The 20328-nt window shown below is 33.0% G+C and overlaps 5 protein-coding genes across 7 annotated transcripts; 4 read left to right on the forward strand and 1 right to left on the reverse strand.

Annotated features, from left to right (window-relative positions):
* Positions 1–847: 847 nt before the first annotated feature.
* Positions 848–2561, forward strand: LOC104707671 (uncharacterized). Its single transcript, XM_010424067.3, has 2 exons — positions 848–1455; positions 1758–2561. The coding sequence occupies exons 1-2, from the start codon at positions 981–983 to the stop codon at positions 2360–2362; spliced, it is 1080 nt and encodes a 359-aa protein (XP_010422369.2). The 5' UTR covers positions 848–980; the 3' UTR covers positions 2363–2561.
* Positions 2562–3267: 706 nt separating this feature from the next.
* LOC104707672 (vacuolar protein sorting-associated protein 28 homolog 2) lies at positions 3268–5030 on the forward strand. Its single transcript, XM_010424069.3, has 3 exons — positions 3268–3476; positions 3708–3774; positions 4178–5030. Exon 3 carries the CDS (start codon positions 4233–4235, stop codon positions 4863–4865), a length of 633 nt encoding a protein of 210 aa, XP_010422371.2. The 5' UTR covers positions 3268–3476; positions 3708–3774; positions 4178–4232; the 3' UTR covers positions 4866–5030.
* A 1324-nt stretch (positions 5031–6354) lies between these two features.
* On the forward strand, positions 6355–7628 carry LOC104707673 (F-box protein At4g05010). Its single transcript, XM_010424070.3, has 3 exons — positions 6355–6826; positions 6912–6986; positions 7079–7628. The coding sequence occupies exons 1-3, from the start codon at positions 6611–6613 to the stop codon at positions 7292–7294; spliced, it is 507 nt and encodes a 168-aa protein (XP_010422372.1). The 5' UTR covers positions 6355–6610; the 3' UTR covers positions 7295–7628.
* A 4149-nt stretch (positions 7629–11777) lies between these two features.
* Positions 11778–16157, forward strand: LOC104707674 (external alternative NAD(P)H-ubiquinone oxidoreductase B2, mitochondrial). Of its 2 annotated transcripts, none has more exons than XM_010424072.3 (10): positions 11778–12233; positions 12605–12884; positions 13159–13362; positions 13522–13772; positions 13889–14102; positions 14207–14311; positions 14397–14672; positions 14776–14897; positions 15570–15689; positions 15769–16157. In XM_010424072.3, exons 1-10 carry the CDS (start codon positions 12145–12147, stop codon positions 15854–15856), a joined length of 1749 nt encoding a protein of 582 aa, XP_010422374.2. In that variant the 5' UTR covers positions 11778–12144; the 3' UTR covers positions 15857–16157. The 2 variants fall into 2 exon arrangements, with proteins under 2 accessions (XP_010422374.2, XP_010422373.2); XM_010424071.3 differs by having other exon boundaries at positions 11826–12233; positions 13156–13362.
* A 251-nt stretch (positions 16158–16408) lies between these two features.
* LOC104707675 (heavy metal-associated isoprenylated plant protein 47-like) lies at positions 16409–17362 on the reverse strand. Of its 2 annotated transcripts, none has more exons than XM_010424073.2 (3): positions 17224–17362; positions 16978–17053; positions 16409–16673 (listed from the first exon to the last, which is right to left on the reverse strand). In XM_010424073.2, exons 1-3 carry the CDS (start codon positions 17230–17232, stop codon positions 16522–16524), a joined length of 237 nt encoding a protein of 78 aa, XP_010422375.1. In that variant the 5' UTR covers positions 17233–17362; the 3' UTR covers positions 16409–16521. The 2 variants fall into 2 exon arrangements, with proteins under 2 accessions (XP_010422375.1, XP_010422376.1); XM_010424074.2 differs by having other exon boundaries at positions 16409–16667; positions 17224–17357.
* Between the last annotated feature and the right edge of the window lie 2966 nt (positions 17363–20328).

Consider the following 20328-nt stretch of genomic DNA (forward strand, 5'->3'; position numbering starts at 1 on the left):
ATTATGTATCATGATCCATGTAAGGCTTTAGCTTATACATACATATATAGCATGCAACGTCAGGAGTGTAAATAATGTATATTTACTTGACTTCATATGCGTGTACATAAAGGCATGCATATTATATATACACACACACTAACACTAGAATACTATAGCTAGATACATGTAAGAAGGGTGAAATTTTCATTGGCCCTTTGGCTTTTAAATATTCCAAAAATACGTTTCTCAAAAGGCCATCATATTGACCAAGCTGGTCTACATAAAAATTAGTTAAATAATAGCAATTTATATATCATTACGTCGCCATCTAAATTTACGTTTCTTATATAATAAACACTTATATAACGATGGAAAATGTAACAAGATATTTGGTTACTCTCATTTAATATTCAAAAGTACATGCTCTATGCATACAGTCTTCGATAAACTTCTATGACTTCTTGGAAATTTTATTTACTTTAGAGATTTTTATAGTTTGGGACCAAATTTCGAATGCTATATATAATTCTACAAAAGGACAAAAAATTAAAAAATCAAAGTGATAATAATTCTTTGTCATCTCTTTAAAAAAACGTATCAGCCTTATCTAGCTCGTGATAGATTCAAATTAAGTATCATAAACTAATTATAATTAAGATCTCTTCTGCCGTGAGATATGATAGAAGTATAGAACTATATAAATATCTTGGCCATATCAAATAATCAATAATGTCGACATGAGTTATACATACTAAATCCATTTTTAAAGTCTCTATATGGAGATAAATTTAATCAATTAATCTGAATTTAACAGAACAAACATACTGATAATAAATTAAAACAAGTATATGTGTTTTCATTTCTTATACTCATCTTCTTGGTTTCACTTCTATATATGCAAACCATGAAAACACTTCAATTAAGAGGAATAGGGCTACATATATATATGTAAGGGCCAAAAAAACACAAAAAATAGAGACAACAACTTCGATAAATTAATGTCAACCTCGTGGACATGGATCATCTCTTCAGGATTAGTCGGAGTCATCTCACTGATGCTCCGATCGGTATCAAACATCTCCGTCACCGGAGCTCGATTCTTTCTCCCTACTTTAAACCCTCTTTTCATCATCAACGGCATCATCTTCATCCTCGCAGCCTCCGCTACACTCTTTGGCAACGGTTCAGAATCTCCGGCCACAAACCATCACCATGATGATGATACCTATCATCGTTATGAACAAGATGATCATCATAACTATGACCGTGACCGTTCTTTTAATAACTCATCCAGTTCTTCGTTTGGTCAATACAATAATAAGGTTCAAGAGAAAGAAAAGTTTCCGGTGAGATCAGAGAGTGGAGGATCTTATGGGGTTTCTTCTCCGGAGGTTCGTTTTCCTCCAACGGCGCCGGAGAAACTCGTCGGTATCCGACGTCCACCTACTGCTCCAGTAAAGACTTTTCCACAAGGTATCTATCTATTATTACGTGCCGTCTCAAAATAGTTGTAGTTTCTCTGAAAGTTCTTTAATTTTATTATGATGTTTCAGTTTATATGAACTGAAAATGGTAAAAAGACTATAAAAAACAAAAGAAAAAGAAAAAAAAATTGAAGGATTTTTAAGAAATTTAATAAATTTAACTTCATGATTTTTTAAACGAAGAATAATAAAGTTGAACTTAATAAAGTTGAACTTAATGAATAAAGTTAAATTATTCATCTAAGTTGAACTTAATGAATAATAAAATTAAGTAATTAACTATATCAACAGATAACACATCCGGTGACGAGAACGAGACAATGGAGGAGATGTGGGAGAGAGTCAAAGCTGAAAAGCAACCAAAGAAACCTAACATGTTGCAAGACACAACAATGCCAACGTCACCGTCACGGTCACAAGCCAGGAGGCCTGCTCCTCCGTCTTTGTTGTCACCGTCACGGTCACAAGCCAGGACGCCTACTCCGTCTCTGTCGTCGCTATCGCCTGTTAGACCGCGTTTAGTTCCAACACTGCCGTCGCCATCTCGAGCGAGGAGGCCTACTCCGTCTTTGTCGTCGCTATCGCCTACTAGACCGCGTGTAGTGCCAACATCGCCATCACCATCTCGAGCGAGGAGGCCTACTCCATCTTTGTCTTCGCTGTCATCGTCATCTTCGCGAGCGAGGAGACCTCCTTCATCTCCGGCACGGCCGGGAATGAAGTTGATGGAGAGGATTCCGTCGTGGGTGAAGTTGAAAAAAGAGTTATCAATGGGAAGAGACGAGCTAAACTCACGAGTAGAAGCTTTCATTACAAAATTCAAGGATGAGATGAAATTGCAAAGGTCGGATTCTATAAGACGTTTCAAGTCTTTCCGTGGTCGCGGTGACGACTAGTCTTCTTCATTGTATCATATCTGGTTGGTTAGATGTATGTTATGGTAATTAAGATATGTGTATGTCTTTAGATTTAATTTTGTAAATCTTGTGACCAAATCCACATATCACTACATTCAGTTTACTTGCATTGTCCATACTGACTATGTATCTCAATCCATATATAGTCATATAATTGGAAGTCATTCGCGTGTGGTCACATGGTATTGCGTCTAAGATTAATGGACCATTGTCACACACAAATATCTTTTACTTTTCTGAAAATGTGAATGACCTTTTTGTTTTAATCCCTATTTATTGTTCTAGCTCCTATTTGGTTGTGGTTATTATAAATCCCATTTATAATGATTTAAATTAAGAATAAAATTTACATGCTACAATCTTGGTTAAAGATATACAAAAGTAATTTCATATTTTCTACAAATTTTTTTTCAAAATTTTTGTTTTCTAAGCTCTTTTTTGGTCGTTCATCAGATTCACTTTGATGTCTAAACCATTTTCGTCATAGGGCTATTTCACAGTCTTTCTCGTTTACGCATTATTTTATACACAAAAATTTGCTTCTTTAATCTTTAAAGGGGTTTTGGCAAAAGTAACAAACAAAAAAACTAAGGTCATGAATGAATGGGTCGTAGTTTTTAAATAGTTTTTAGATTATAGTTTTTTTGGTTTTTGAATTTTTTAGTTTTTGGTTTTTGGATTTTACATAAATAATAAATTAAAAATATACAAAAATGTCACGTAAATTTTTTTATAGGAAATGTGAAAAACTCAAATAAGATGGTTTTTAAATTATTTCATTAAAATTTTCCAAAAACTAGATTCTCTAAATTTTAGAAAATCCATTTTTACAAAATCTTGAATGGATAAAAAAATAAATTCACAAAACCAAAAAGCAAAAACCATTTCAAAAACTATACACATTGAAGGCCTAAAAGTCAATTAGCATTGTTTATAGACCCACCCTGATCCGGTAGTAAAACCGGTTCGACCACAATCAAATTAGACACCGGTCCAAGATTTATTCAAATTAATTGTGATCTTCTTCTTCTTCCCTTCTTCAACAATTCCCCAATCAGAAAAAAAATTATCGTCCTCCGTTGAAATTTCTCAGGTCAGTTTTTTTTTCCCTCTTTTACTCTAAAGTCGTCCTTCGCTATGGATTTTTTTTTTTTTTTTCTTTCAGATATTGCCCATGTGTTCAATCTCGAATCACTAATCAAATTGTATTGTAAATTTCCCCTAATTTACTTGAATTTAGGGTTTTGAATCGACCCCAATCACCTTACAAGAGTCTTGAATCAATCCATTAATCCTCTAATTTTTTGGCTTAAATTTGGTACAGATTGATTCGTTTATACTTGGTGAAGATCTCGTCATCAAATTGAAGCGAGCTCTGTAGTCTCCTTCGTGTAAGTAACGTCCCCATTTTTGTCTCGTCTAATCGTCGTTGACTCTGTTAGCGAGTGAGATTTAGGAAAAAAGTGCTTAGCTTTATGAGTCTTCTTCTTTTCTCGATGGTCATCTGCTCAATTTTGTAACTTTGGGTATGTTAAGATATTGGAGGAAGCTTAGTGGAGAGGTTAGCTTCTTAAAAGGTTTTAGAGATGATTCGATTTGGTTTTCCATTTTCTTCTTTGTTTGAGGTTTTCTGATCAAGTCTCAAACTCATATCACTGTGTTTGAGGAATTAGAGTTCTAACTTTGAGTCTGTTGGATCAAGAAATCTGAGATTTTGATTTGCTTCTAACAAGATTTAGGAAGCCTTAGTGAAGAACTATTGCTAAAATTAGATGTTTTCTTCTATTGATACAGAAAAGAACCTCTTGTGCCTGTCCCATAGACTGACTTGCTCTGAAGATAAAAAAAGATGACAGAGGTCAAGTTATGGAATGACAAGCGGGAAAGAGAGATGTACGAGAATTTCGCAGAGCTTTTTGCAATCATCAAAGCCACAGAGAAGCTCGAGAAAGCTTATATCAGAGACCTAATCAATCCTTCAGAGTACGAATCTGAATGTCAGAAACTCATTGTCCACTTCAAAACTTTATCCGCTACACTCAAAGACACGGTACCAAACATCGAAAGATTTGCAGACACGTACAAAATGGACTGTCCAGCTGCTATATACCGCCTGGTGACATCAGGTCTTCCCGCCACAGTGGAGCACCGAGCTACCGTAGCAGCATCTACTTCGAACTCTGCATCCATCGTTGCTGAATGTGTACAGAACTTCATCACGTCGATGGATTCATTGAAACTAAACATGGTGGCTGTCGATCAGGTGTATCCTCTCTTGTCTGATCTGTCGGCTTCTCTCAACAAACTGAGAATTTTACCGCCGGATTTTGAAGGGAAGACGAAGATGAAAGAATGGCTTTCGAGGTTGTCTAAGATGGGAGCAGCTGATGAACTTACGGAACAGCAGTCAAGGCAACTTCACTTTGATCTTGAGTCATCTTACAACTCTTTCATGGCAGCTTTGCCTAAAGCTGGTAACTGAATCCAGTGTAGTAGGTTTGCTCTCTTGTTTTTGTGACCATGGTCTTTGTTTTATACTGGTTTAGTAGTAATTCCAAAGAGAGTTTTACACGTTTGAGGAGTTGAGTGTGCTTATGTAGTTATGTGTACCATATTTTGGTTATATGAAAAATACAAATTACAAGTACTCTCGTTCGTGCTTTTGAGCCCAATCTTTGTTCGGCGTTATTATTCTTCAAAACGCAACACTTCACATATTTACTTTTAGACTGTTTTTTTTACAAAACAAAAATAAAAAAATCACGGCGATGTCATCATCATCAAAGTATATGCAATATTTTGAATCATCAATCAAATCTTTTTAGTTAAGAAGCATATTATTTGAATTGATATTAATTGGGAAGTAATTGGATTATGCTTATCACAAAATCTAATAAATTAAATAGACGATTCTCTATAGATGTGCTGCTTCATAGGTGACATAACCTAACAGGTGCCTTGATTAATGCTCTGCTTCTTGCCATTCTATGGGCATTCTTTATTTCCACAGAAACATTCCTCTCATTAAAAAATTTGCAAATCCAAAATGAACCATAGAAGAATCCATATATAGGTGCTAGCTAGTAGACCTGTCACCCAATTTCCCATAATTTGTTATCTCAATATTCTATCTACTGAGGAAATTTGCAATGGAACAAGATATGTATAATGATGTATTATAGATTTGTTACCTCAAACTGAATAGTTTACCTTAATTTAAGAAACATTAATGATTTTTTTTTCTGAAAATATTTTTTTAAGCTGAAAAACCAAAATAACAACTGAAATTTTCTTTTATATATTTCATTGCCTACCTAATTTTTTGAACATTAGTATTATTATTATTATTTGGAGAAAAAAAAAATCACCAATGAATAATGCTCATGGACTTTGACATAAACCGGATCAAAACTAAACACGGTAATAATACTCTAATATTCTGTGCTGCATCACTTTGACTATCCCAAAGTCACTCTATCTTTTATGACAATCCCAAACTTTTTAATTTCCCAAAAATAAAATTTCGATTATCGAAAAATCTTAACCGCAACGCATGGCATATTCGTAAATTCCCAAAACTTTTCAAAAAAAAAAAAAAAAACTTTAAAATAAATACTTTATATTCCCACGTGGAGAATCAAGTGATCGCCGTCAGCCTCCTTTTTAACAGAATCCAATGAGAAGAGAGCAGTAGTAGCAAAACAAAGTCAACCTTCCTCACTAAGTTACAAAATCGCACCGTTGAAAACACGTGTCGCACGATTACCAAAAAGACACACCGATTAACGCGTGTTCGTCACCTCACGTGATTCATCACTCCACCGTGATAAAAAAACCGACACTGCCCTTTTCTATTAAGCCAGCCGAAAAAGACCGACCGACCACGATCACCACTTACTCACTTACCCAATCATATAACTCCACGTGTCATACTTTAATTTTTATTTAATTCACCGGCAAACGCGGAAAAAAATGGAAGGTTTTTTTATAAGTAAGCTGATCCATTGGAGCTTTTTATTCTTTCTTTTTTTTTTCCACTTCTTCCTTAATTCAATTTTTTTCCTCTCTCTCTAATCAAATCTTTAGTTTCAGATTTTGAAACGATTTACATAATCTTTTTAGTTTCTAACTTCTGTTACACAGAAAAATAAAAATCTTATCTTGGATCTTTGGCTGTTGTATGATCCATCCCTTAGCTTTTCTTTCTGAATTCAGTTTATAAAAGTTATGGCGTTTTTGAGTGGCGGTGGTGGTGGGTTTGAGGTTATCAAGTCGAAGCGTGAGTATGAAGGATTAGGGTTAGGGTTTGTTAGGTTTACTAGAGGGTTAGGGAGGAAAAGGATTCTCATATCTAAATCATCAGCTCCGGCTGCTAATAATGATTCGTCGCCGCCGGAAGAATCTAATCGCTCTCTTCTTGAATCACTTCATCAAGATATTTTGGTATGTTTCCATTTTTTTATATAAAAAAAACTCTCTTTCTCTGTGATTTTGGATTTGATTTTGATATGTTTTATGAAATTTACAGATTCGAGTGCTTTGTCATGTGGATCACGAGGACCTAGAGACACTAAAACGAGTATCTAAAACAATACGAAAAGCTGTAAGTCTTTTTTTTTGGATCATTCAAGTATTTTCTAAATAAGCTAAGAAAAAGAGTTAATGGGGGTGGTTTTGTATTAATGAATATTTTAGGTAATAGAAGCGAAGAAGTCGCATTTTGATTATAGCACACCAAAAAAGAGACTTCCATTTAGAGACGCGGTATTAATCATGGAGGAAGATTCAAATTCGAATTGGGATTCGAGTAGTCAAAGTGATGAAATGGAGCCACCTAATGCACCAATTCGAAGGAGGACTATTAATCGAGAATCTGATTTGTCCAAGATCTCTATGGTCTTGTTTAAATGATGATTGAATAAAGAAAGAGGAACGTTCGATCTCAGCTTACTTTGTGTGCAGAAAGACAGAACATGACGAAAGAACAAGAAGAAGACATAGAAGAGTTTGCTTTTGCTTCAATTCTTATTCATTGAAGCTTTTTTAATTATTATATTTACTGATCATCATGTGAATATAACAAATTATTTGCAGACTTTGGAAGGTTTATTAAATATTATTATCTGTGAATAATAATATATTTTCAATTTTTTTTTTGGCTTGTGATCAGAGTATCCTAAGTACTGATTTTTGTCCTTCTTTCAGTTAAAGAGTTATTAAGACTCTTTTGTCTTTCATTTTGCTATTTCTTGACTTTCTACTATTTCTCAAAATTATTTATATGCAAATGAACACGATAAATGAATCTAAAATATTTGCTTATGTAATAATATATGGTCCAATGAGAAGTTCCCTCTGGTCAAAATTGGATTTTTAATTGCCCAAGAAAATAAGTAAAAATTGGTTAACTGATAAAAATACCTTCTAACCAATTTATATATACTTCTTATTATTTAATATTTAATTACCTGCCAAACACCTAATTAAGCAACTTATACATGTTTCCTAAAACATAATAACATATATTATAATATATTTTAAAATTATTTTTGTTCGTTCTGCTATTTCTTGACTTTCTCCTCCTATATTCGTTTTTTTTAATCTATGTAACACATTTGTGAATGTGAATGAATCTCAAAGATTTGCTTATTTATGAATATAAATCAATTGCGTATCAGATTAAATTATTATGCAGACTTTATGCCGTATTATGCATATTCACTCCGATCCACAGCTCAAAATGGATTGTTTTTATTATTTAAAAAGTAGCTAATTCACTTCACGAAAGTTCTCTCTTTTATATATTACAAACCTCACCGACAGCTATTGTTGTTATCTGGAAAGTTGTAAATAATCGAACCCATGATCCTTCTTTCTCTCTAAACAAAAATGTCGTATTCGAAATTGTTGTAAGTGTGGTAGAAGTGTAGAACCATCCATTCTTTTTTTCATGTTTTTAAAATGGTTATTAAAGTGGCTTTAGTCCGAACTTACGTGGGTCGAGCCTAAACCATACAAAAATGCAAATCCAATGTGTTGATCATTTCGTGTAGAGAGTTCAAACCAACTAAATGACACATGGTTGGTCGAAAATGGTTCTAACGTCTATGTGGTTCTTTTACACTTTCGTGTGGCATCTCTATCAAGCACATCCGAATTCAATTGTCTCTTTTTTTTTATTTGTGAAATCCAAATTCTAATGTTGGTCAGTGCATTTCTCTGATTCGCAAAACTGTTGGATACCAAAAAAAAAAAAGAAAAAAGAAAAAAAAAGAATTGCTTAGTGAAAAGAAACTAAAGTATGGTATTTTTGAAAAAAAAAAAAATTATGTTAGTGGTATTTATAAGAATTGTCCATTAATTTTTATTCCAAAATTTAAATATTATTTTATTATAATTTAATTCATATATAAAAATTTAGACGCAATTGGTTTCGAATCACCATTTTGATTGTCAATTCAATTGAATAACGGATGGAACAACTCATAAACGAACGGTTGAAATATATAGATTTTTTTGTCAACGGTTAAAATATATGATTAGAAGGTAAACAAAACAACTAAGAAACTGTCTAAAAGCAGAAAAAAACTTTCAATTTTTGTTTTCTAGAAGCATTTAAAAGTCAATACTGTATTTTCAGTCGGACCCTGAAAAAGTACAAGGTCAAATTTAGGTCTAAGTGGGTCATTAATTTCCAACTAACAATGTTTCGGTGACCCAACAAGCTCTCGCAATCCTCCGATTTGCTAGTCCTAACTCCTAATTTATTCATTATATTATAGCTCATGATAACTAAATGACCTACCAACTTTCATCATCTTCCACTAATCTACATAGTAAGATTATGATTTAACCTAGTGTCACAACTTCCTTGAAATACAAAAATATAGTATCATTGAAACGTAGAATATGCACTAAGTTGACAAAGTACCAACCAAATAGTTTACTCTTTTAAAAAAAAAAACAGGTGACTAACTTTGGATTGAAGGTTACTCAATGGTCAAGGGAAGAAGAGTTCCTTTTTTGGCATTGACCAGCAAAAAAAGTGCCACTAAACTACCATCACATTCACATGAATAATTCAATATTACGCATATTCAATGTCTAGTTACAAAATCTTTGTCTAATTAAACGAGTAACATTCGGTGAAAACAAATTATATATATATATATATATATATAAAATTCTTCATAAAAACAAATTATAGACCGTCAAAGAATATGCAGTCTAGTTAGAGAGATTGGTTAATGGTTTCTCAAAAATGTTTTAAACATAAGTAATCTCACTATAATAGTTTACATCATTCAGACATCGAAGACAAAAGTACACATTAGAATAATATTAAATGGAAGAAACCAGAAACAAAAATTATTTCTACATTGGGAAAAAATCAGAAAAGGATGAAGATCAATGACGATCTTGTAACAAGGAGTCAGGTCTAATATACACCAAAGATCATATAAAGTTATAACTAATACTCTAGCTGTTTGTAAAAAAAAAAGTGACAAGAAATATAATTATTTAAGTGAAGAACAATTATATCATTGTCACGTTATAAAACATGATTAAGCTATTTGCTATCATTCAGAAGATTTAATAAAATTTTATGTTTTCACGTATTTGCAAAATAATAACACCATATCCATTCATAGCATGTATCCCCTATATAATAAAACGGAAGTACATAACATTGAATTGTAGACTATATAATTTTAATAAGTTGGTTACAAATATGTTATATATTAAGTTTTATATTATTTGTATAGTCTGGATTTATTGTTTTCAAAAATCTTAAAGAGAATATTCTAAAGAATCATTTGATATCATCTAATTTATCATATTATTTTTCCTTTTAAAATTATTCAACAAATAAAATCTTTTGATATCTAACTTAACATATTAATTTGTCAATTATTATTATACTTCACATCTCATTTTTATATATGAGTCTATTTTGTGAAACAAATAAATTTTCAAATTATTTATTTATAATTAAAAAATAGTTTTATTTCCGGATATACCATAAGTTGAATTTTTAAAAACAAATATAAATGATTCAATTTATAAAATATTCAATTTTTATTAATATTATTCTTTAAAAATAATATCTATTGAATTAAAATTTTTATTGAGTAACGGATCAAAATTTGAATATTCAAATTCAATTTTATACTTTTTTGTTGAATTATAATTATGTAACAAAAATTATAGTCGACAATGTGTTTTATACTTCATTCCCTTGGCTTCATTCTATCATTTGATTATTCGTTATGTCAATGTTCATCAATCATCAATGTATCTGTCAAACTCTTTATGTCATATTTAAGTTGAAGTTGGGAGTTCCAGTGGAAAGGAACCGACGAGTTGATGACGGGCGTAAAAGATCCGACCCGGTACGTGAGTGTCCGGAGGTCCTCATCGTTACCGATGTTTAACCCGGTGTCTGATTTAGATACCAATCCTGAATTGAACCGTGAATTCTCGGTTATGAGTGAAAAAAGATCTGACCCGGTTCATGAGGATTGAAAAGTCAATTAAACTGGAATATGATTTGGATTCTGACTCCGAATTAGACAACCAATTCCCCCGGTTATTGATGTAAAAGTTCGAACCCGGTTCGTGAGGTTTGGAGAAATTCTAATTCCCATTGTTACCAATCTTTAAATCGGAATGGAATTCAGGTTCCGAGTTGGTCAAGCGATTTCCCCATTATTGATGACTGCCTGACTGAAGTTAACCGAAGAAGAAGAAAAAGAAGAAGATGGAGATAAATAAGAAGATTCATATACATCGTTATCAGATTGATATCTTTTCATGAGATATTTCTGTAACCTGTTATGAAATGATAATTTTGTAAGAAAAACATATGTGCCGATGATAAATAAATACTAAATAAATGAAAATATAGTTGCGTTGTTTATACGAAAACAATTTTTGTTGGCATGTAGTTCATTTTTTCTGTTAAATTGGGGCCACAGAAAAATATTCTGATTACACTATTATTTATTTCTTATGGCAGCGATGTAAATCGAAAAGAACTAAGAATAATTGCGAACTGGATTTTTGTATCAAGAGTAGTCACGAAATTACATTGTATCTTTCTTTACGAATTTTATCTATTTAAATTTGAACTCCTCAACTCGCCGTTCTAATTTTCCCGCAGATCTCGTTCACGATCTCTTAGCTTTATCCCGTAAACGACTCGACCATAGCAACAGAATTCTTGTCTTGGGCTCGCGGCAAGCCCACTATCAAATCCGAATACTGACTTTCTTAACGGGCTTTTCGTGGGCCTGTAGGTCGGTGAAACCCAACACCAACAGTCACCAAGCGTAGATCGTTTGTAGTTTTTTTTTTTTAATATATATATTCTCACCGTCACAATATTATTAATATGTTTGAACTGTCATAATTAATACGTGACTAAACTGATAAATCTATTAAAGAAAACAATTTAATAAATCGAAAGAAATATTCTCAACAAATCCCAACCTCGTTGCGCTCGCTTTTTTGTTTTTTCTATTTTCTTTCCATTTTTTAAAATTTTGGACTGGAATTTTCCACGGACGACACGTGGTCAACCAAAACGTTCGCCAAAACTCTACTTCTCCACCGTCTCATTCGTCGTGTTGGCCCCTCCAGATCTCTCTCTTTCTTCTCTATTTCCCTTTCTCTCCAGGATACTTGGCGTTACTGTTCGTTGTTGTCAACAAATCTATCTTCTCCTCTGCGATTGAATCGAGAAGAACAAGTAAGCGAATATGAGAAGTTTCAGTTTCTTCGAGAGATTCTCCAAAGCTTTTCAAGACCATCCTTCTCTCACCCGAATCATCGTCGTCTCCACTATCAGGTCCATTCCTACTTCTCTCTATGATCTGTTCTCGTTTCTGTTGTTGAAACCTTAGAATAGATTCTCTCCCTACCTGGACAACGTATGAACAGATTCCTCAGAACACAAAAACAAACAAAAAATAGAGATTCTCTAGGTTGTATGATTCACGCTACACTTGTTTTTTTTTTCTACATTCCGAATCTCTCGGGAAGAACGCATTTGATTTTCGTAAGATATGATTTTCGAATTCTCCAGATCTCAGATTTTCAGATGTATAATTTTTCTAGGTTTCGTTGTGTGGTCTGTATTTGATTCAGATTTTGAGTATTTTTTTTTTGTTTTTTTTTGTTTTGTTACTGATGATGTGTACTGTAACATTGTTGTTATAGTGGTGGTGGACTTATAGCCTATTCTGAGGCAAACGCATCTTATGGAGCGACCGGTTCCGCTGCCGTTGTTGAAATTGGAACCAAGAAGAAGAAGGTTGTGCTGCTCGGAACTGGTTGGGCTGGAACTAGTTTCTTGAAGAATCTGAATAATTCTCAATACGAGGTTCAGATTATTTCGCCTCGTAACTACTTTGCTTTCACTCCTTTGCTACCTAGTGTTACCTGTGGAACTGTTGAAGCTCGCAGCGTTGTTGAGCCTATTCGTAACATTGGAAGAAAGGTAATTCTGCTAAAGTTTAAATGTCAATCTTGTTTTCTTTTCATATTCTGATTGCTACAATTTTTAAATGAGTAGAAGTATAACTTGCAATTGCTATAACAGTAAGCAAACTTCTGGCATAGCAGTTTTTTTGTTGTAGATGCATAAGTTTGTCGGTTATGGGTATGCATTGAGTCATTAGGATGATGCTGCTTCTATTTGCAAAGTGTGATATTGTCTTTTTGTTGAAAAAGATGCTAATGCACGCTTGTTTTCCTGCCTTTACAAATAGAAGAATGTTGATACGTCTTACCTGGAGGCAGAATGTTTCAAAATTGATCCATCAAGCAAGAAAGTGTATTGCCGATCCAAACAAGGCCTTGCTTCAAATGGAAAGAAAGAATTTTCTGTCGATTATGACTACCTTGTAATTGCTACTGGAGCTCAGTCTAACACCTTTAACATACCCGGAGTGGAAGAGAACTGTCATTTTCTGAAAGTAAGTTTTCTTGACTCTTAACGTCTTTTTTGTAACCTCTTGGTATGTTTTTTTTTGTAAACAAAGATAGTTTACACCTAAAAGGCATATATATTGACTTATCATTTGTATGGTTGTTAAAGTTCTGATGCTTTTATTGGTTTCACTTGCCGCTTGTAGGAGGTTGAAGATGCTCAGAAAATCCGTAAAACTGTAATTGATTCCTTTGAGAAGGCAAGTCTACCAGATCTAAGCGATGAAGAGAGGAAGAGAATTCTGCATTTTGTGGTTGTTGGTGGTGGGCCAACAGGTGTTGAGTTTGCCGCTGAACTGCATGATTTTGTTACTGAGGATCTAGTTAGTCTCTACCCTAGAGCCAAGGGTTCAGTGCAGATCACTCTTCTGGAGGCGGCAGACCACATCCTGACCATGTAGAATTTCTTAAGTCTAAACTTCTTCTTTTGTGTTCATACGTGAGCAATCTTTAAAGTTTCATGTTTCCATAAAAACGTTGTATAGTGATTCATGGGAAGCTTTTCGTTCACAGGTTTGACAAGAGAATTACAGAGTTTGCTGAAGAAAAGTTTAGCAGAGATGGAATTGATGTGAAACTTGGCTCGATGGTAACTAAAGTGAATGAGAAAGATATATCTGCTAAAACCAAAGGAGAGGTTTCTTCAATTCCTTATGGAATGATTGTCTGGTCAACTGGTATTGGAACTCGTCCTGTCATAAAAGATTTTATGAAACAAATTGGTCAGGTAAAGTAATGTGCTCTTGATAAACTCGCACAGTACATTCTTCTACATTTCCTAGCAAACACGTTTCATCAACTCGCTCTAAGAAATTTTCTTTGTAATTGCAGGGTAATAGACGTGCTCTGGCCACTGATGAATGGCTTCGCGTAGAAGGATGTGATAACATATATGCCCTTGGCGATTGCGCAACAATTAACCAGCGCAAAGTCATGGTAACTTGACGCTATATTGCTTCCCAAATTCTGGATTAATGTTTTAGATTATAAACCAAAAAATATCAATGGCTTCATGTTGCAGGAAGATGTTTCTGCTATATTTAGCAAAGCAGACAAAGACAAGTCTGGGACACTAACTCTCAAAGAGTTTCAAGAAGCAATGGATGACATCTGTGTTAGATACCCTCAAGTGGAGCTCTACTTGAAGAGTAAACGTATGCGGGGCATTGCTGATCTTCTAAAAGAAGCTGAAACTGATGATGGATCCAAGAAGAACATCGAACTTAAGATCGAAGAATTCAAATCTGCTCTTTCGCAGGTTGACTCACAAGTGAAGTTTCTTCCAGCTACAGCACAGGTAATTCGGTTGGAGTTTAGCTATTTGAAGTCTTTGTTCATCTTCGATTAAAGCTCTTGTTTGCTAGATTCTTATCAATTGGTTGTTATATGTGGATTTTAAGGTTGCTGCGCAGCAAGGTGCTTACCTAGCTAAATGCTTTGATCGCATGGAAGAGTGTGAGAAGAATCCAGAAGGTCCCATTAGGATGAGAGGAGAAGGTCGTCACCGTTTCCGTCCCTTCAGGTTAGTCCTCCCCAAAAATCTGAATCAATATCTGAGTCTTCTTGTTGATTGATCCACCCTAACTAATATACATTAAAACTATATAAACTCACTAAATGTGCTTCCTAACATTTTGTTTTCTTACCTAAGGCATAATCTCCATCTTTTCTACACCCTTATGGTCCAATGCCCATGACTCGTAGTATCTAGCTAGAGTCGAAGCTATTCCAAAACAGTAAACCTCACTGCCTAATACACAAGTAGACTACAAATTGCACTGTGTTTTGGAAGTTCCTCTCAACATCAATATTCTTGTTTACTGAAAGTGTAGTAACCAACTTGAAACCGTCTTGATTCATTTGGTACAAGTTTAGTTTGAAGTGTTTTAAAAGAGATAGAAGTAGACTACACAAGTAGACTACAAATTGCACTGTGTTTTGGAAGTTTCTCTCAACATCAATATTCTTGTTTACTGAAAGTGTAGTAACCAACTTGAAACCGTCTTGATTCTTTTGGTACAAGTTTAGTTTGAAGTGTTTTAAAAGAGATAGAATTTTTGGTTTCATTTTTCGCCCCGCTTAAATTGTGGTTTAGGTCCTTTGGATATAGAAAAATCAAAACAATTCCGGTTTTGGTGTTTGGATGATGTTTGGGTATTGGTTTGGTTAAAAATCGGATTGGCGGGTGTAACAGGTACAGGCATTTGGGACAATTTGCACCACTGGGAGGGGAACAAACGGCAGCACAACTTCCAGGTGATTGGGTTTCTATTGGACATAGCAGTCAGTGGCTGTGGTATTCCGTCTACGCAAGGTAATAAAAACAAATAAACTTTTTTAAAAACAAATCTACAAACAAGTTTTTTTACTCAAAAAGAAAACATTTTTGACAGTAAACAAGTGAGCTGGCGTACGAGAGTGCTTGTGGTTTCAGATTGGATGAGGCGATTCATCTTTGGTAGGGATTCAAGTAGCATCTGAGTAAAACCCCCTCCAACTGCCAGCCAATACAGATCTTCATCTCTCTATCTCTCTATCTCTCTATCACTCTCTCTCACGAGTTACACTAACTTTCTCATGAGTACAAAGTTTTGATGCCCTTTTGAAAAGGAGTAAAAAATTCCAAATCGGCTTTATTATATTGTGTAATAAAATAAATGACCACAAGTAACGATGGTTGGCCTGGCCATATCGTCGCTAATCCCGAGAGCTGCACTCTCTGTTTTTGCTAATATTTTTCAGGTGGCCTTTTTACCTTTTATTTCATATTTTTTTTTTTAAAGTTCCTTTCTTCCTCAATTTTTTTTTGTATAGCCCGATGGCAAAATGGAATTATGCTTTTTCTTACTCTTTTTTTTTTCTTTTCATTATCATGGTTTTTGTTTTCTGAAAATGTTGCTATTTTCAGTATCATCGATTAGCTTCAACTGGTAACTTTTTTTTTTTTGTCAAAACTGGTAACTTTCAATTGGCGTATATTAGAAAGAACGGAATGATTAGAAAAACTTTTAAACTATTTTGTAATTTTGTTCCTTAGAGTTGAAGGCTAGAGAAATTTGCGATTATGTAAAACTTGTTTTTGAGACACGTTGAGAAGTTAGTTTTTGAAAAAAAGAGAGGTAAGTGTAGAAAAAGACTTGTGTTTTTTAAGAGTCAACATCTGCCACGCTGATAATATCAGCGAAACCAACTTTCTTGCGAAGCCGGACAACTAAACATGCGGCGTCAACACCTTCTCCGATCACTACCACTTTGTCTTTCTCTTCTCCTTCTATTCCCACAAAAGTCACTCCTGCTCCTTTTTTTTTTTTAGATCAAAATTTTTAACATATTCATGAGAAAAATCAAGCAGAAGAGGGTGAAACAAACAAACATAATTTGCTAGATACATAACATAACCAAATCCCTGTTGGATAAATATTTGGATTCTGATTGATAATTTACAAATCGGTATCTCAATTTATAGGCTATAAATTATAGCTCACATATTTTACTATCTTAAAGATGAAAAATGATTCAGTCATTTAATTTGCAGATGAAAATACTCTCAATTATTTACGAATCAAAATCTTGTTTAGCTAAGGTTTAATGGGATATCTTACCAGTGGTTTTAGCTCCGATCTTGAGAGCTTCTGAACGACATTTTTCGCACCTCATACTCACCGACATCAAGATTTTCTGCTCATGGAAATTTGCCAATTATAATCCTATTATATACTACTATATGTTTTTCTTTTCTTCAAAAAAAGGAGTAATACTAGCTAACAGATTCATCCTAACAAGTAAAACCTTTCTTATATATTTTAGAGCTTTAATACGAAAAATCTTTAGCGTGTATATATACGTACCTTGGGCATTTTGGAACCTCTTGGTAGAAAATGAAACTTTTATTTCTTTCTTTCTTTTGGTTTACGTGATTACAATTTACGCATGAGAATACATGATATACAATATATAAAGGCACTGCTTGTCTCAATTTCATGTGGCACATGCATATCGCTTAACACGCATATACATATTACCACGAAATCGCAGAGGAAATTTTCATGCAACTGCTTCGTAGTTAAGTCCTTTAATAAAGTATATAATGTTGACGTTTAAGTGGACAATATACAATTTAACAATATATCAGCTTAGCTCACAAGGGTTAGATTTGGTCCAACTTTCTTGAAAGATATCAGATCTTGAAAGTCCTGCTCATATATGATATACATACTAATATAAGACACATGATGTATCACACATCTAAAACTAAAAAAAGTCAGTTTCGTCAGGACCGGTGCATAATTAGAGAAGGCCTAAAGGGAAACTAATAAAGTCGTCCCTCGTTCGTAATCGTATTTGCGAATTGAAATAAATAAAATCAAACCACTGAAAAATCCTAAGCAAGCTTCAAAAAGTGCACATATCATTTTCCTGTGGCATATAAATAAATATTATCATGTTTTAAATACAAAAATGTTTATGAAGAATAAGTACTTGAAATATAGCCCTAATGAAGAATTCATGTCAAGTCACACTCTGTTTCTTCCCGAGAGTGCTATCTTTATATGTGTGTCTCTACCTGGAAGTCACACTCTGTTTCATTGTTGTTTTGTTAACAGGGAACAAACGGAAGAGGGGGAACCCTCGGTAGATCGGCAGAGTCCTAAGGTGTCCCAAACGGAAGAGGGGGAACCCTCGGAAAATATGGGCCAGTGTTGGGAATGTCCTGAAATCTTTTGTACTTACTCTTGTATAGTCAAGGTTTAAAAGTTGTATAATAGTATATGATTATAATGTTTTGTTAAAAGCCTTTTATAATTAATGATTTTAAAAGCTCATTGATAATATTATTCGATCCTACACGGTCACACACCTAAGCAGACTGGATTAATATTGGATTTAATTACAATATATGAATATAATATCTATACTAGTATTTTTGCAATAGTTTTTGCTCAAAAATACTTTTTGGAAAGTTTTTGCATTTAATGCATTAAATTTAATATTAATTACCAAAAATTTCAAAATTAATTATAGATAAGATTTTAAAAAATAAGAAAATCTATCTACCTCATTTAAACATAAATATCTGATTCTCTTTCATTTTTATTTGAATTTATATTTAAATTATCTTGAATTATTCTATAATACATTTAGTTGATAAAAATTGTGATTTTTTCGTGCATATGATGTAATATTTTTTTTAAACGAACTTATATTACTTAATAGATGAATAAAAAAATACGGGTATAATATCTGATATCGCCCAAAAAATTGGACAATAGTTAATAGTCATACTATAAAAGAGACTAAAATGATTTAGAATACAAATGAGTAGAAAGCTTAATTTATCAGGCATTCAAACTTTAAAAAACTTTTATTTGGTTTATTCCGGTTCTTTATTTTAAATATTTTTAAAAATTTAAATATTATAAATATTTAAAACTTTTGAAAAGTTAAATATTATAAATATTTATATTTTATAAAATGTATAAATATTATAAAGTTAAACTTATATTTTTAGAAAGTTAAACGTATAAATATTATAAATATTTATATTTTTAGAAAGTTAAACTTTATAAAATATTATTAATATTTAAAAGTTTCTGAAGTTTCAAATATTATAAATATTTAAACTTTATAAGAAGTTTAAATGTTATAAATATTTCAACTTTTAAAAAAGTTAGAAGACCTTTAAAATATTAATAATATATTTAAACTTTTATGAAACTTCAAATATGAGAAATACTCAACCGTCTTAAGAATTCTAAGTATTAGAAATATTTAAACTTTATAAGAAGCGTCAATCTTATAAAATGTAAATGGTTACAATCTTAATAAATAACATATCAACTCAATCTGATATTTATAATACAAAACAATAAATATGAAAAATTAAGATGATATAGTGCGAGTTAAAATATCTCGGGACAGGGTTATATAGCGTGACGGGTTTTGTCGATATTTATATAAATTGAAAATATCATTATTTCGGTGTTACACAGGTAAAACATCATTTTATTATTTTGTTAACACTATTGGTATCAGAGAATAGACATATCTAATTAAATAAATATTATGTAAAAAATAAATTATATTACGGTATTATATGGTTTAAACTATAAAATTAACAATTATTATACAATTATTTAACCAATATATACAACTTATAATTTAAATGTTTTCATTATAAATAATTTGCCCCGCTGTATACTGCACATCCTAATCTAGTATGTCATATAAGATATACAAGCAATCACACAACATTTACACTACTTACTAAACCACAACACCTTGTGATTACTATCGAACAAGCAACAATCACAAAACTGTCAATATACCTAATCAAACAAGCAACAATCACAAAACTGTCAATATAGACTTACCTTGTGATTACTATCGTTTGATGATGCAGGTTTGATGATGGATATCCGATTTAATTTCCCATGTATAACCTCACCTACAAGCCTCATAAACAAACAAGCAAAATCGATTAATGTTCATCACTGTAAATTGAATCAAACATAATCGAAATTGACTCACAAGGTTTGACTCAAACAACACACGACACTCAAAATTGACTCTAATTCAAAGACACGGCATTATACTCTAATTCAAAGGCTAAAGCATAATCGAAATTGACTCAAACAACACACGACACTCAAAATTGACTCAAACAACACACGACACTCAAAATTGACTCAAACAAATCCTATGTTAATCAAAAACTTTGACAAATGAGACGAAACCATATTATATTATACTAAATCCAAACCTAGTTCAAAGATTTCAATACCTAAATCGATGAAACATCGATGAAACCAAGGAGATGAGATTACCTTTGCCTTTGTTCGCCGGAGATGAGATTTGCGAGCCAGCCGAGACAGAGGAGACGAGGAGATCTCTTGAAGCTGAGGAGCTTGGCAAGACAGCGGAGACAGTGGAGACGAGGAGCTTGGCGATACCAA

The sequence above is a fragment of the Camelina sativa genome, chromosome 8 (genome assembly GCF_030686135.1).
Source record: "Camelina sativa cultivar CO46 ecotype springtype chromosome 8, ASM3068613v1".
Lineage (NCBI taxonomy): Eukaryota > Viridiplantae > Streptophyta > Magnoliopsida > Brassicales > Brassicaceae > Camelina > Camelina sativa.

Coding starts and splice junctions, on each gene's coding strand:
- LOC104707671 (XM_010424067.3), top strand. CDS start 981: ATGTCAACCTCGTGGACATGGATCATCTCTTCAGGATTAGTCGGAGTC. Junction 1,456..1,757: donor AGTAAAGACTTTTCCACAAG/GTATCTATCTAT, acceptor CTATATCAACAG/ATAACACATCCGGTGACGAG.
- LOC104707672 (XM_010424069.3), top strand. CDS start 4,233: ATGACAGAGGTCAAGTTATGGAATGACAAGCGGGAAAGAGAGATGTAC.
- LOC104707673 (XM_010424070.3), top strand. CDS start 6,611: ATGGCGTTTTTGAGTGGCGGTGGTGGTGGGTTTGAGGTTATCAAGTCG. Junction 6,827..6,911: donor CACTTCATCAAGATATTTTG/GTATGTTTCCAT, acceptor TGAAATTTACAG/ATTCGAGTGCTTTGTCATGT. Junction 6,987..7,078: donor CTAAAACAATACGAAAAGCT/GTAAGTCTTTTT, acceptor TGAATATTTTAG/GTAATAGAAGCGAAGAAGTC.
- LOC104707674 (XM_010424071.3), top strand. CDS start 12,145: ATGAGAAGTTTCAGTTTCTTCGAGAGATTCTCCAAAGCTTTTCAAGAC. Junction 12,234..12,604: donor ATCGTCGTCTCCACTATCAG/GTCCATTCCTAC, acceptor TTGTTGTTATAG/TGGTGGTGGACTTATAGCCT. Junction 13,773..13,888: donor GCAGACCACATCCTGACCAT/GTAGAATTTCTT, acceptor TTTCGTTCACAG/GTTTGACAAGAGAATTACAG.
- LOC104707675 (XM_010424073.2), bottom strand. Junction 16,674..16,977: donor GATCGGAGCTAAAACCACTG/GTAAGATATCCC, acceptor AAAAAAAAAAAG/GAGCAGGAGTGACTTTTGTG.